The 12,383-nt window shown below is 39.0% G+C and overlaps 1 protein-coding gene across 1 annotated transcript in view; it reads left to right on the top strand.

Moving 5' to 3' along the window:
• The first annotated feature begins 2,247 nt into the window (after window positions 1–2,247).
• Window positions 2,248–12,383, top strand: part of BMPR1B (bone morphogenetic protein receptor type 1B) — a 30,040-nt gene continuing 19,904 nt past the window's right edge. Inside the window, exons 1-2 of the mRNA XM_032686817.1 lie at window positions 2,248–2,400; window positions 11,718–11,820. Of these exons, the coding sequence (XP_032542708.1) occupies window positions 2,261–2,400; window positions 11,718–11,820 (243 nt within the window). The 5' untranslated portion in view covers window positions 2,248–2,260. The remainder of the gene's footprint in view (window positions 2,401–11,717; window positions 11,821–12,383) is intronic.

The following is a 12,383-nucleotide window of genomic DNA, read 5'->3' as shown; positions in this document are numbered from 1 at the left end:
ATCCCTGCTGAAACTGCAGATAGCTTGTAGAAGGAGCCATGGAAATGATGCACAAAGCAAACTATTTCACTCAATTGCCTCATGAGCTTGAAGTTCACTTTGTTGCCTCATGAGCTTGAAGTCTGAAAATCCTTGACAGGAATATTAATAGTTGAAGATTCCTCATTCAGAGCAATACAGATAAAAATTGCCGATTGAAAGAGAATTTACATAATCCCTAATCTTGTGATCCAGGGAGCAAACATCTGTTGATTTGTTATACACAAGCTTCATTTGAAGGTATCATCATGATATTATAAAAAACAAAAAACAGTACTTTTTTTTTCTTAATTTAAGCATCTACTGCATCTTATGGTACAGCTACAAGTACACAACAATATAGACACACAATGCATCTTGAGTGAACTAATGCATTTAGTTCTAATTTTGCCAAGTGGGACTTTGACATCCAATTGTGTCATGAATCCAGTTTATATCTTAATGTTGGGCACAGGGGTTACAAGCCCATAAAAAAAGGTGAGCTAATCAAAACTCCAGTCAGTTTCTGTGGGATGCATAGGTACTGAGCAAAGGCCAAGCTGTATGAGTTTTGTATTTCATAGGTGTATTAGTCTGGTATGGTGAATGATTCTCTTTCAAGTGTATCCCCTTAATATTATTAATGTACCTCTTGTGCAAGAAGTATGCAAGGAGTGGAAAGGCTATGATGTTCAAAAAAGCTAACGCTTCTCTAAATGCAATGTTCTCATGTGCAAAGCCCCACTTTCCCCAGAGCTAACAAGTTGCAGCTTTTTCCAAGTTGGCTAGGGATAAGCTTGCATGTCTCCTGTTACACTGAAGAAAATTAAAGCCTGTCTGCCAGTTGTTCCCAGTGCCTATCCATTTGCAGGACTTTCCTGTCAGAGCTGGCACAGGAGAGGAGGGGTATGCAGGTATGCAGCTGGGAAGCATGATGTGCACGCTTGTGCTCGAGGCACTGGCTGGTCCCATGCACCCAGGAGCACAGGCTGGACTTTGTTAGTCTTCCTAAGGGCATGGACTGGTTGAATAGCCCTGAGCTTCCTCCAGCCTTTCACCGTTTCAGAATCTTTCAACCTGTTCTTGCCATCCAAGCTCTGAAGTGTAGCTACTTGTTCCCATTACCTCTGCCTGTTTGCCCACTCCATCCCTTTGTGGGGAGCTAAATAGGATAGAATTTCCTGTCAGCTCCACAATATATCAGTCCTGATGATGGAGATTTAGGGAAGACTTTGGAGTCAAAGCAGCAGTTCAGGAGCCAATCAAAATAATTATAACGCCAATTGTTTCTTAAGACTTAACAGTAAACCAAGAATTTCAGGCCTGCTCTACAACTACTCTGTTGGAGTCAGCTGTTTTTAAATGACCTTTTAGTAAGATTTCTTACAGAGAACCAAAAGGAAAGTGAGGAACTGCCAGTTGAAGCTTTTCATGCTAATCTCATTTTTGTCTTTGAGGTTTAAAACATTCACAAGGGCTGAAAGCTGATATTTATGAGTGGAGCTGAAGGCTGGGGAAGGTTGCTTAAACAGCTTTTAGCCTATCACCATCATCTCCAGCTGTACTCCACCAGCTCCATAGAGATTCAGTACTCTGATATTTTATAAATAATCACTTCCATATATTTCAGCATTGTTCATTCTAAAACACATTCTTGTCTTTTACTTTGTTTATAGACTTTTTTTACAGAAATTAACTCTTTTCCTTGTTTTCCAAGTAATGCTTATGCAATTCAGTCACAGAAAGTGTTATTGAACTTGAAAGAACATCACTTTCTGTTAAATCTTTGTTAATTTGTATGGCTGTGTTCTGTTCTGCCTGGAGTACCATAAATCCCACTGATTTTTATGGGGTTCAGTGAATGTAGAATTGTGCCAAGTGCTGTAGAGATAAAGAAAGCTGAAAGGTGTAACCAAGGATTTGACCTGTGTAATGCAATAGAAGAAAAGCTGTGCTGTGCAATATATAATAATAAAAGCACAGTATATATCTTGGCAGCAGCAGAACTTGAACATCAGCACCTTTGATCTAATACCACCAAGGTCTCATAAGCCTCAAACGTGGTGACCATTCCAGCGGTGCCTACAGAAAACCACTCTGTAGTTATTTGTTGTCTCAAATAACTGTCTCAAATTTTGATGGATAGAAACACATTAAAACCTTCATTTCAAGTCTTGCAACGCAGCCTAGAACTGTTTCTTTTTTTCCCCCTCTTATATTTATAGCTAATTTTCTAGACAACATGCCCTTGCGAAGTTCTGGCAAGCTGAGCATGGAGACCAGAAAAGACGGTGAGAGTACGGCACCTGCCCCTCCACAGAAGAAGCTGTCCTGTCAGTGCCACCACCACTGCCCCGAGGACTCAGTCAACAGCACCTGCAGGTTTGTGGGATATGTATGTGGTGATGAAACATGGGAAAACCTATTTGCAGTAGCTCAGCAATCCCAAGTTGGGTGTCGCAGTTTTTGTTTAAGCGATAATGTGTAAATAAGTAGTTATACATTGTGTCTAAAAATCAGAGATAATTTTTACCTAGATATCAACTGCGTATTTATGTTTTTATGTTAGGGTATATAGATATTTGTCATTTTAGATAATACTTGTATTAATACATTGCATGTGAAATATTCTGAAGGCAGAACTTTGTTTTTAAAGGTGCATGCAGTTAATGAGAGAAGACTTGATGGAGATATATGGAAATGCTTATAAATTTATAATCACTCTTAATAGAACACCATTTATAAGAACTCTGGTCTTTGCGCACATCTTTGCAATAGCTGAGCTATTTTCTGTAGGTCCTCAAGGCTTTGGGGTTTTTTTTCTTGTTTCCATACTAAAAGGAAAACAGTCTTTACCTTGATGTGAAGCATTGTGTATTTTCTTATACCAGCTATAGTCTTCTGTTTTGTTTTGGGCTTGGAGTACTTCAAATTTCTCATTTGGATTGGATTCTGCTTCCTCTGCAAAAGGGTCCTTTTGCCTCCCTGGAGGAGAGGCACATCCAGATGTGCACAGGCTCCCTGAAGGTTCAGCATTGGTCTTGTTGCAGTGTCAACTGTTTTGTTGCACTGACACTGGCTGAAGCAAGCAGAGGTGACTGAGGGTACCTGTGGTGGAACCAAGCTGCTGTTCCCCCACTCAAAAACAGCTCTTGCCAGACACATAAAATTGCTGTTGAATGAAGGTACTGGTCAAAAACCTCTGTCTTGGCTTAAGATGCAGGTTACAGTTTGCTTTAGCTGCAGCAAAGTTGGGCTGAGCTCTTTATGTTTCATATAAGGAATTTAAACTTTTCTGAATATTTAGAGCAAGTATGATTTTGGAGATACACCCTATCAGCCATAGCCTGGTGGGACTGTGGGAATCAGAGAAGCATCAAAGCAGGGCACAGATATGGGCCCAGCTGGAGACGCCAGTTTGAGGTGAGATAGTCAAACATGGTGTCAGCTCTTCAAGGCAGAGTATTAAAAAGATAAATGGCGAAAGCCTGAGGTTGCTGAAGATATTGATTGCTTTGTTGGATTTTTGAGTGTTCTTTGCAGCCCGACTTAATTCTTCTCAGCCTGCAGTGTCAATACTGAAGTGTATCAAAGTTTTGGTGACAGCTGTAAATACCATTTCCCCTTTCTGTTGTCTTCCTACAAACCCATGCTCTAGCCAGGAGTTAGACTTAACTGCTCTCACATGACAGTCAGTTTAAAAAGCTGTAAAAGCCCACTCTGATATCAATTTGCAGATCCCCTGCAGCGTGAATCAGCTGTTTCCTGTTCCTGCCCAGCAAGAGCAACAGCTTTCATATGTGCTGTCTCACACACACAGGAACAGGGAAGTTGCAGATGACTTTTAAATCCATGAATTGGGAAGCACAAAGGGATCAATGTTAAAGAGCCAATTGAACAAGGTTTATACCCTAGCTGGGTAGGCCTGCTGTTACACGTTACTTTGTAGGCGTCATTGACATAAATTATTTTTCATGTTACCAGGAACTATGAATAATGTTCTATTAAAATGGATCTGTGCGTGTTTCCTTAACTGCAATGCTTTAAAGAAATTCTCTTCAGAGTCCCCCTTATGGTGTCAAATGTCAAACTTTTTTTTTAGGTAATACCCATGGATAGGCAGTTATGTGGTAATAAAACAAAAAATTGTAACCCCTTTTGTCTCATAATCTTTGAAGATTTCAGGTTTTGATGTTCTACTTTAGTGAAAAAATTATTTTTTCCAACTTAAACGAAACTGGAATTTACCCATCAAATATTAGTCACTTTTCTGTCCAGGAATATGGGAACAGTCAGGAGATTTGCATTAGGTCAGCTCCTCATTCCTGTCCTGTGCATCACCTGAGCAGTACCGACCTTGCCACTTGCCCAGTGAGCAACAGCATAAGTGAAAAATTGCTGAGGAGGGAGTTTGGAATAATATAAAATAAAACAATAAAATCAATTTAAATACCCTTCCTTCATGGCTTGTCAGCAGTAATCCTGTTCATGATGGTGATCATTGCTATTGATCCCACTGCCTTGGTGTGAGAGCTGCAGTGAGGTATGAAGGACCCAACATCCCTTGTTTTCCCTACATCTTCTCAACTGTTAGTCTGTAATTGTTTCTTTCTTAAACTCCTTTCTGCATAGCTGGAATTATGGATCAAAAGTGAAATGTGATGTTACAGAGAGAAGAAGGTCCTAAGTCTACTATTGGGAAACAGTAGTTATTAGGTGTCTGGTTAGCTGGCTAGATTGAGACCAGGTTTCAAAAGATTTGAGCACAACCAACCAGGTTAGCAGCAATTATTCACTTTCCCTGTGTTTTGGGTTCATCCTACTAGTCAGGCAGTAACTTTCATATTTCATCCTAGCCTGAATGACTGTTGACACAGTTTTAAAGCACTCGGGAATCATCACTGAACCTCACTATAAAGGAAGTTGCCCAATTTTGAAGTTCAGGCAGTATTAATTGTAGTGTTTGCCTGAAGAATAAATTGACTGCTTCGGATTAAAAATTACCAAATTAATTATCGACTTGCCTCAGATTTAGCCAATAAAAGCCTTTTGCATTAGATATTTTAAAAAAAAAAAAAAATCAAACCTCTCATCAGCTCTATCTGTTAAGCTTTGGGCTGTGCTTGGACCTTCAGAGTTTGGACCTGCGAGCCTGACAGGGATGAGTCGCTGTGTGCTGGGACACCCAAGGGCGTGGCAAAGCCAGGGAAATTCACCGAGTACGTCTATAGGCAAGGCTTGTGCTCTGGAGAGCCACTGCCCCTGCCAGGGTTCTTACCAAAGCAGTGAAGCCTTTTGTGAGCCCAGGAGCAAGGACCTCTGAAAGTTCAATGGAAAAGCATTTCCAGCTGTGTTTAAATTAAAACTCTCGGAGTAGAATAGCTAGTACTACTGCAGTCACCATTCACCATTTGAAATTTCTCATAAAAAGCAGTCTGTCATCTCAAATGAAGATTTTTATCTGCTACCACAGGTATTCATCTGTTAAAGTATAGATCCTGTCCATAGTAGTCTGAATGTTTATATAAAAGTGAGGACATCTGGTGGCCATTTAAAATCCTCTCCATAGCTGAACTTTAGAAATTTAAAAGCTAATTTTTAACCATATCTATATCAAATCCTCTAACAGCCTGCTGTGTTCCTATACAGAATTTCCCTTCCTTTATACTTCTGCAGCTGAAGTCCAGTATTACTTTAGGGAGCTAAGGATAACACTGCAGCTTAAAAGGCAGATTGTTTTCTATCTTAACAGAAAAGCAGTAGCTCTAGTTAGAGTGTGCATTATGTGAGCACGACAAGTTTCGGAAGATCTATTAAAGGGTCAGCTCATCAAGGGAGGATTCATGTCAGGGTGTAGCAAAAGGGGGGCCAAGCCAGGAGCTGAGGCTGATACTAGGGCTGGCCAAATCCTGACTCACCAGGACCCCATTTCACCCAAGGTATCTGAATACAGCAGGCAGAGACAGCTCCCTCAGTGGCCCTTCACATGGGTGGTAGTGATCTGGAGACAGGCACTCCTGTACCACTGCTCAGACCTCAGCTTACATGGAACCCCTGGGCAGGGAATCTGTAGGGGAAAAGGGGGTCTCAGGTGGGACCACTCTTGGCAACTTAAGATCATTAGTCCACTCAGGGCCCTGACAATTAAGATCTTTTGAGAAGGCTCACAATCCTCCGCTTGTAAAGGGTGTGTAAACTCCAGCATGTTGAAACTTTATTCTTCTTTCTGAACATCTGTGCAATCCGTAAGAGACTTTTGGTAAAGAAGGTCAAAGCTGCTTTGAACACAACCAGGACCTTGTTTTACTGTTCCATTTCAAGTTTTGTGTATACAAAGTGAATGCATGGACAGTTGCGTCTAATCATAATTAATTGCATATTTTAAAATGTAGTGTTACATTTAATTGGCTTTGACTGTAATGGGATTGCAGTAAAAGCAGAGGCTGATTAGGTGCCTTGTCACACTCTATTTTCATGCACAAATAAATGCAGACAGCTTCAAAGATTGGGCTGATAAAGTTTAAGTTCTTATGTGTTGCCTACTGCATTGTATTTCTGCCCAATGGTGTCTTGAGGTAATTTTGGTTATCTAAAGCAATAAAATAATTAGGTTGCTTTTTCAGAGTTACCAGAGGTGATAATTCACTTGAACGATTTTACTTTTGTTCTCCTTTTCCTTCAGATGATATGATTGAATTTTCTTTGTAATTTGGTATGTGAAACAAAGAAGACTTCGACAGTGACCAAAGCACTGAGTTCAGGCAACTTTTCTTTTAAGCAACTTTAATTTTTAGGGAAAACTTGAACATTTTCTGATACAGGAGCTATGGTAAGGTCTTACATGTTAGCCTTTCAATTTTTTTAATGTTTATGTTTATTTTTTAATTTAGTCCTATATACAGGGCTGTACCAGAGTTATTTAAGTAGCCTTTGGTGATTAAAACAAAAAACTAAAGGTTAACAGAGACAAATTTGTGCAAACCCCAGTCTTTTTTTGTGCCCTGTGCCAGGGCCATATGTCTCCTTGGTGGCTCAGCAGGTGATTTCACCCAAAATGTTGTGGGGTGTAACTCAAAGTCCCCATCCCAGACTTTTCAAGTGTGCCCCAGAAGTTCCTTGATTTTAGTTTTGCTCATGTGTTGCTTGCACATTAGGTATTTAATATAAACCTTAAGCTAGATAGTAATGGAAGTCCAGCCTTTCTGTACTGAGACCTGTTGCATTACTCTCAGATAGTTTTTTATTGTGTGGGAGTACTTTGGTGTTACTGTGCAGAAAATGCTGGAATACCTAAAACTTCCCTTTCATATTAAATTTAGTTATACAAAAACAAGAACAAAAAAAATCCATAACAGCAAATACCTATGTTAAGTCTGTCCTAGCATTAAAGAAGAACAACGTCATGCAAGTTCAACTGCAGTGTAATCTTAAGGTCAAGTAAAAGAAAACATATGGTCTGTCTTTAAATTTTGGAGACAAAGGAAAGGAATAAAAGAGAAAGGAAAAAGGAAAAGAGGAGGATGAGTATCTTTATTTTGCCTATTTTCTTCTTGATAGTTCTTATATCTACTGAGATAGATTTTACACATAAGTGAAAGGTGCTAGAGAGCCCTGGTGAAAATGCAGAAGTACTCATGTTTGGTGCTATTACCATACCCCAAGTTGTACCATCAGGTCTATAGATCTGTCAAATCTCATATACTCTGCATCAAGCCTGGATGGTTTCTAGGGATCTCCCTCACAGATTGGCATAATGGCTCATTTTCTGTGGTGTGACCCTGCATGTCAGGAATAACTGTTTGATATTCTTTGTGATTTAGTAAAACAATGCAAGATACATTTAGTGATGTCTCACTCCTTCGAGAATACTATGGGCAGGTAGTATAGAGAAAATATTGATTGATGGGCCTATAAATAACAATATGAAAATGTAATAAGTAATATTCTAGCTCCTCTATGATGTGTTGGGTACCCTTGTTTCTCACTGTGTGTCGGGTCATCACTGAGCACCAAGAGAGCCAGAAGGTACCATACACAGCAGAGCATGCATGGTAGGAACAGCATCACCAGCTTGGAGACTACTGTGACCAGAAACTGTGGCCCGCTGTGAGCCACCTTCTTTGCTCTGTTGCACCTGTAAGTCTCTCTTTGCCTTCAGAGTAGTTGTGCAAACATCTGAAGATGCATCTGGCTCAACAACTGTGTAATGCTCTTCTCACTTCATTTCATGTTACTTCCCTGATGTACAGCTGCTAACTATATTGTGTTTTCTGAAAAATGACCCTGTATTGAACACATTTACAATGACTCTTTATTTTATGGATGGTGTCCAAATACAGCATTTTGCTAAATTTGGCCTTCATCATTTTCCTTAAGTGAAGGACAAAATATGTGAATTAAATGTAATTTGGGAGTCAGCCAATCTTCAAATTATATTATTTCAGCCAGTCTTTACAGAAGAATATGAATTCTCAGTTTCTGTACATAATACAATCTAACATTTTTTTTATCATTTTAAAATCAGTGCAGAAACTTGTCATGTTGCTTTGGATGGAAATTAAAAGATGCTGTTGCTCTTTCTGATATCAAAATGAGGAATATAAAGAGCAGTGGACAAAAGTAATAGTACTCACATGGACTCTTTTGCAAATAAAATTAAAGATAAGGGATCTTTTCATCAGGTTACTTAACCTGTCTGTCTGTGATGGGCACTGAACGAGGGAAAGGTGTTGCTTTTCACAGTTATATATTGCCATTCCTGGCTGTGTCACACACACATAGAGCCAGATGGGAAATCTTCAGCAGTCAAGTTTTGGTAGCTGAGGAATCACATCTTCTGTGAGAAATGGCTGCTGGCCAGTGGGGACATCTGTGTGAGCAGATGCAAAGCTGTTGGCCTCGGTTCCTGTCTTCTGACATTTAGTAAAGGTCTGAGTTAAGATCATTGCTTTCCTTGTGGTAATCTGTAATTGTAGCAGCACCTTCTATATCAGTGTCTGTCAGTGTTTCCGCTATTAACTCGCTCTATTTTCCTGGCATTTGTCTTGGCTGTAAAAATTCACTCTTGGCAAATATGTGACATAGCAAATCTGTGCTTATTAGTGATCACATCCAAAATGTATTTAATCACTCTCCTGCACCATACTCTAAGGTGATGCTTTAGTGGAGGAGGTTAGTGGGTGTGTATCCAGATGTATTCAGCAACATCACACTGAGTTCCGTCTTTACACACCATTTGCAGAATCAAATTACACAGAATTCAAATTGCAGAGTTTAAGAAAATAATAGTTCTCTACTACAAAATTTTGCTAGGAAGGGGAGAATAGGATTTTTGTACTGCTTTGTATATATATTTGTGTATATATATATATACACATATATATATACGTATATATACATATATATACTTCGTATATGTACAGGTGACATACAGATGTTTCTACTTGTGCAGTCACCAAAATAAACATAAAATTTGAGATGATGCAGAGTCAGCTGACTTGTTTCTGACTTGTTATATTAGTAAGAACAGTTTCATTTCTACCGTAGGCAGGTATGAGATAGGGTAATCAGGGTATGTAAAGCAGGGGTGTGTCCTGTGAACCAGGAGAACAGATCAAGGGCGGGAGTGGGGAAGCAGTTAGGAGATACTTCTTTCTTTTCAGAAGAGTCACTTCTCCCTCTCACCCAAACACCTCAGAAATTTTCAAAAACAATGAATTCTTACATTGCATGAAAACTTTTGGTTTTGTTTTTTTTTCCTTAAAGATAGAAACAAGCAGTACCAGTGTTTATTCTGCTCAGCATTGCTGTTTCTTCCTCTCACTTTTCCTTCATTATTTTAAGATTGTCTGTAAAGAGCATGATTTATCCTTATTGTTGGACATTTATAACTTTTTTGTTTTGCTCTATCCAATCTAATTTTGTTTTCCTTTCTCAATTTGGAGTAAAATATTCAGAGGTACTGAAGTACTTGAGGAGCCTGAATTTAATTTTCAGAAATGAGCTAAGAATCAGAGTCCCATGACAAGTCAGAAAAATAGAATTAAAACTGCTGACTTTTCTGTTTCTCTTTTTCCCTTTTGCAAACAATTTGACTTTTCCTTGCCTTGCTTTTATTTGATGAACGGAGAGTTAGGGGGTTTTTTTGCTGGGAACTGTTAGCAGTCGAGTTCATTTTTTGTGTTTCACTTGATTGCAACGTATTGTTTTGTTGCTCTGTCCCCTGGGTTAAACTTACTCATTACTTTGAATCAAAGGCACCATGCAAACAAATAAAATCTAATCCAGTATAATATTCTACTCTAATGGATTCCTTACAGTCTCTCTTGGCAATCCTATTGTTCCTGTATTTTAAGCTTAAGCAACAAAATCAAGGTGGTGGTTGTCCAGAAGGGTTACTGTCTCCTTTACCTTCCTTGTATGCACAATGTCAAAGAAGGGTAGAAGTCATCGCTCGCTTCTCTGAGAAAGTAATTTGTAATGTGCAATGGGGTACTTTTCAAATCCAGAAGTCAATAACCCATGATAGATTATTATTTGAAGTAATAAGCTTACTGTGGCTAGACCCTGCACCACTAATATAAAAATATGCCACAGCAAATGTTTGACATGATCCTATGCAGCATCTCTGTCATGTAGCTAATACTTACAAATTGTGTTTATCTCTTAAATGTGTAGCTGTGCCTCTTCATTGCCTTTGCTCTTGTTGCTCTGTTAGACTCTCAAGTAAGGAGCAAATCATCTGAAATTTTGCTGTGTTTAAGTTTTCTAATCCCTTTTTCTTTGTATTTCCTTGGTTTAACTGAGTTTCTCTTCTGAAAAATACTCATTGCACATAATAACCAGTGTTGTTTTCCTGGGGAAATAACAGAATATTTTCTTTTTATGTGACTTAAATGTCTTGTATTAAAGAGTTTTTTTTTTATTTGTAGATCTACTTCCTGCAAATCAGTCAATTTTTGTTTCTTACACATTACATATCTCCCTCAGAGTGCTGAGAAATAAATGTACAGTGGTTTCGATAAAATGCAGCCACCCTTTCTGTGCTCTCCTCCCCCTCTTTCCATAGCATTTAGGCATTTGACCTTCATCAAGGAAGGACATTTATCACCAGCACCATCTAGCCATCTGTTAGTATACTTGTCCTCCCTGGTGCATGTTCTTGTAAACGGAAGCATTATGGATCACTTTAAGCTTATAACCCAAGTAAACAATTATGAAGGGTGTTGATGATAACTCAAGAACATATACAAGAGTGTTGCAGTTCATAATATGGTTAAAACAGGCATCACAAATCACTCTTAATAATATTTTACATTTAGTATCTCGAAAATGTTTCTTCCTTTAGGTCTTTCTCATGATGTAAATATCTGTGCCTTGTTCTCACACACAAGGCAGACCTTCTGTAACTTGAAGGTTGCATCTGTACACATCTCCAGAGTCTTGACAAAATAATGACCATAGGCAGAGAATTAAGATGTTTGTTAGTGGGGTTTGTAGCTGTGAAATGTTGGAAAGGTAAGTGCCTCTACTCCAAGGTAGAGCATCCTCTGTGTGTGCAAAAGCTGATCTACAGCAGCCTTAGTATGTTGATTTGTTAATGGCAGATTTGCCTTGCAGGGAGCAAAGTTTAAAACAATATTGAGCAGCACATTTTTCACTTCAGTGCCTTTTTCTGATTCATTCTTTCCAATCCTCAGCACTGATGGCTACTGCTTCACTATAATAGAAGAAGATGAGTCTGGCGGACATTTAGTCACCAAGGGATGTCTTGGATTAGAGGGCTCAGACTTCCAGTGTCGGGTAAGGAAGTATTTCCTGCCAGAGTGTTGCTTGAATTTTTGATAGCTTTCAATTAAAGTGCAGTCAACAGACATTACTGTGTCCGTGTTTTTCACTTCTGTTCATTTGGCAGATAGTAGATCCGCATTGATTGCAGAGGGGAGTGCATGTGTATCCCCAAAACATGATACCATAGCTGCTCCTGACAACAACTTATGCTTTTGGTTTTGGCACTGCTGTTACTAGTAACACTCCCACTCACAGTAAGTTTGTATTTAAAGAAATGCAGTCTAACTCCTGAAGTCTCCATGGTAGCTGAAGTTAGTTAGGTATCATTTGATAGACTGCAGCAACTTTTATGTCTTATATGCAGTTACACTTTGGTTTTGGATTTTTGGTGCCAGAAATTCCCTTCAAGTACAGTGATCATCTGATAGAAGACTATCTGCAGGAATGGAAGGGGTATGGGCAATGGAGCAAGGTGGCTCTGAAGTGTTTGTCTTTCCTCATGTTAACCTTAAATGGTTTCATATGAGTATAGGAATGATCTAATCATTAAGGCCCATGGAAGGTATTTTACCCAG

This window comes from Chiroxiphia lanceolata, chromosome 4 (genome assembly GCF_009829145.1).
Source record: "Chiroxiphia lanceolata isolate bChiLan1 chromosome 4, bChiLan1.pri, whole genome shotgun sequence".
Lineage (NCBI taxonomy): Eukaryota > Metazoa > Chordata > Aves > Passeriformes > Pipridae > Chiroxiphia > Chiroxiphia lanceolata.
The sequence above is the reverse complement of the archived record's forward strand: the minus strand, read 5'-3'. Positions and strand labels throughout refer to the sequence as shown.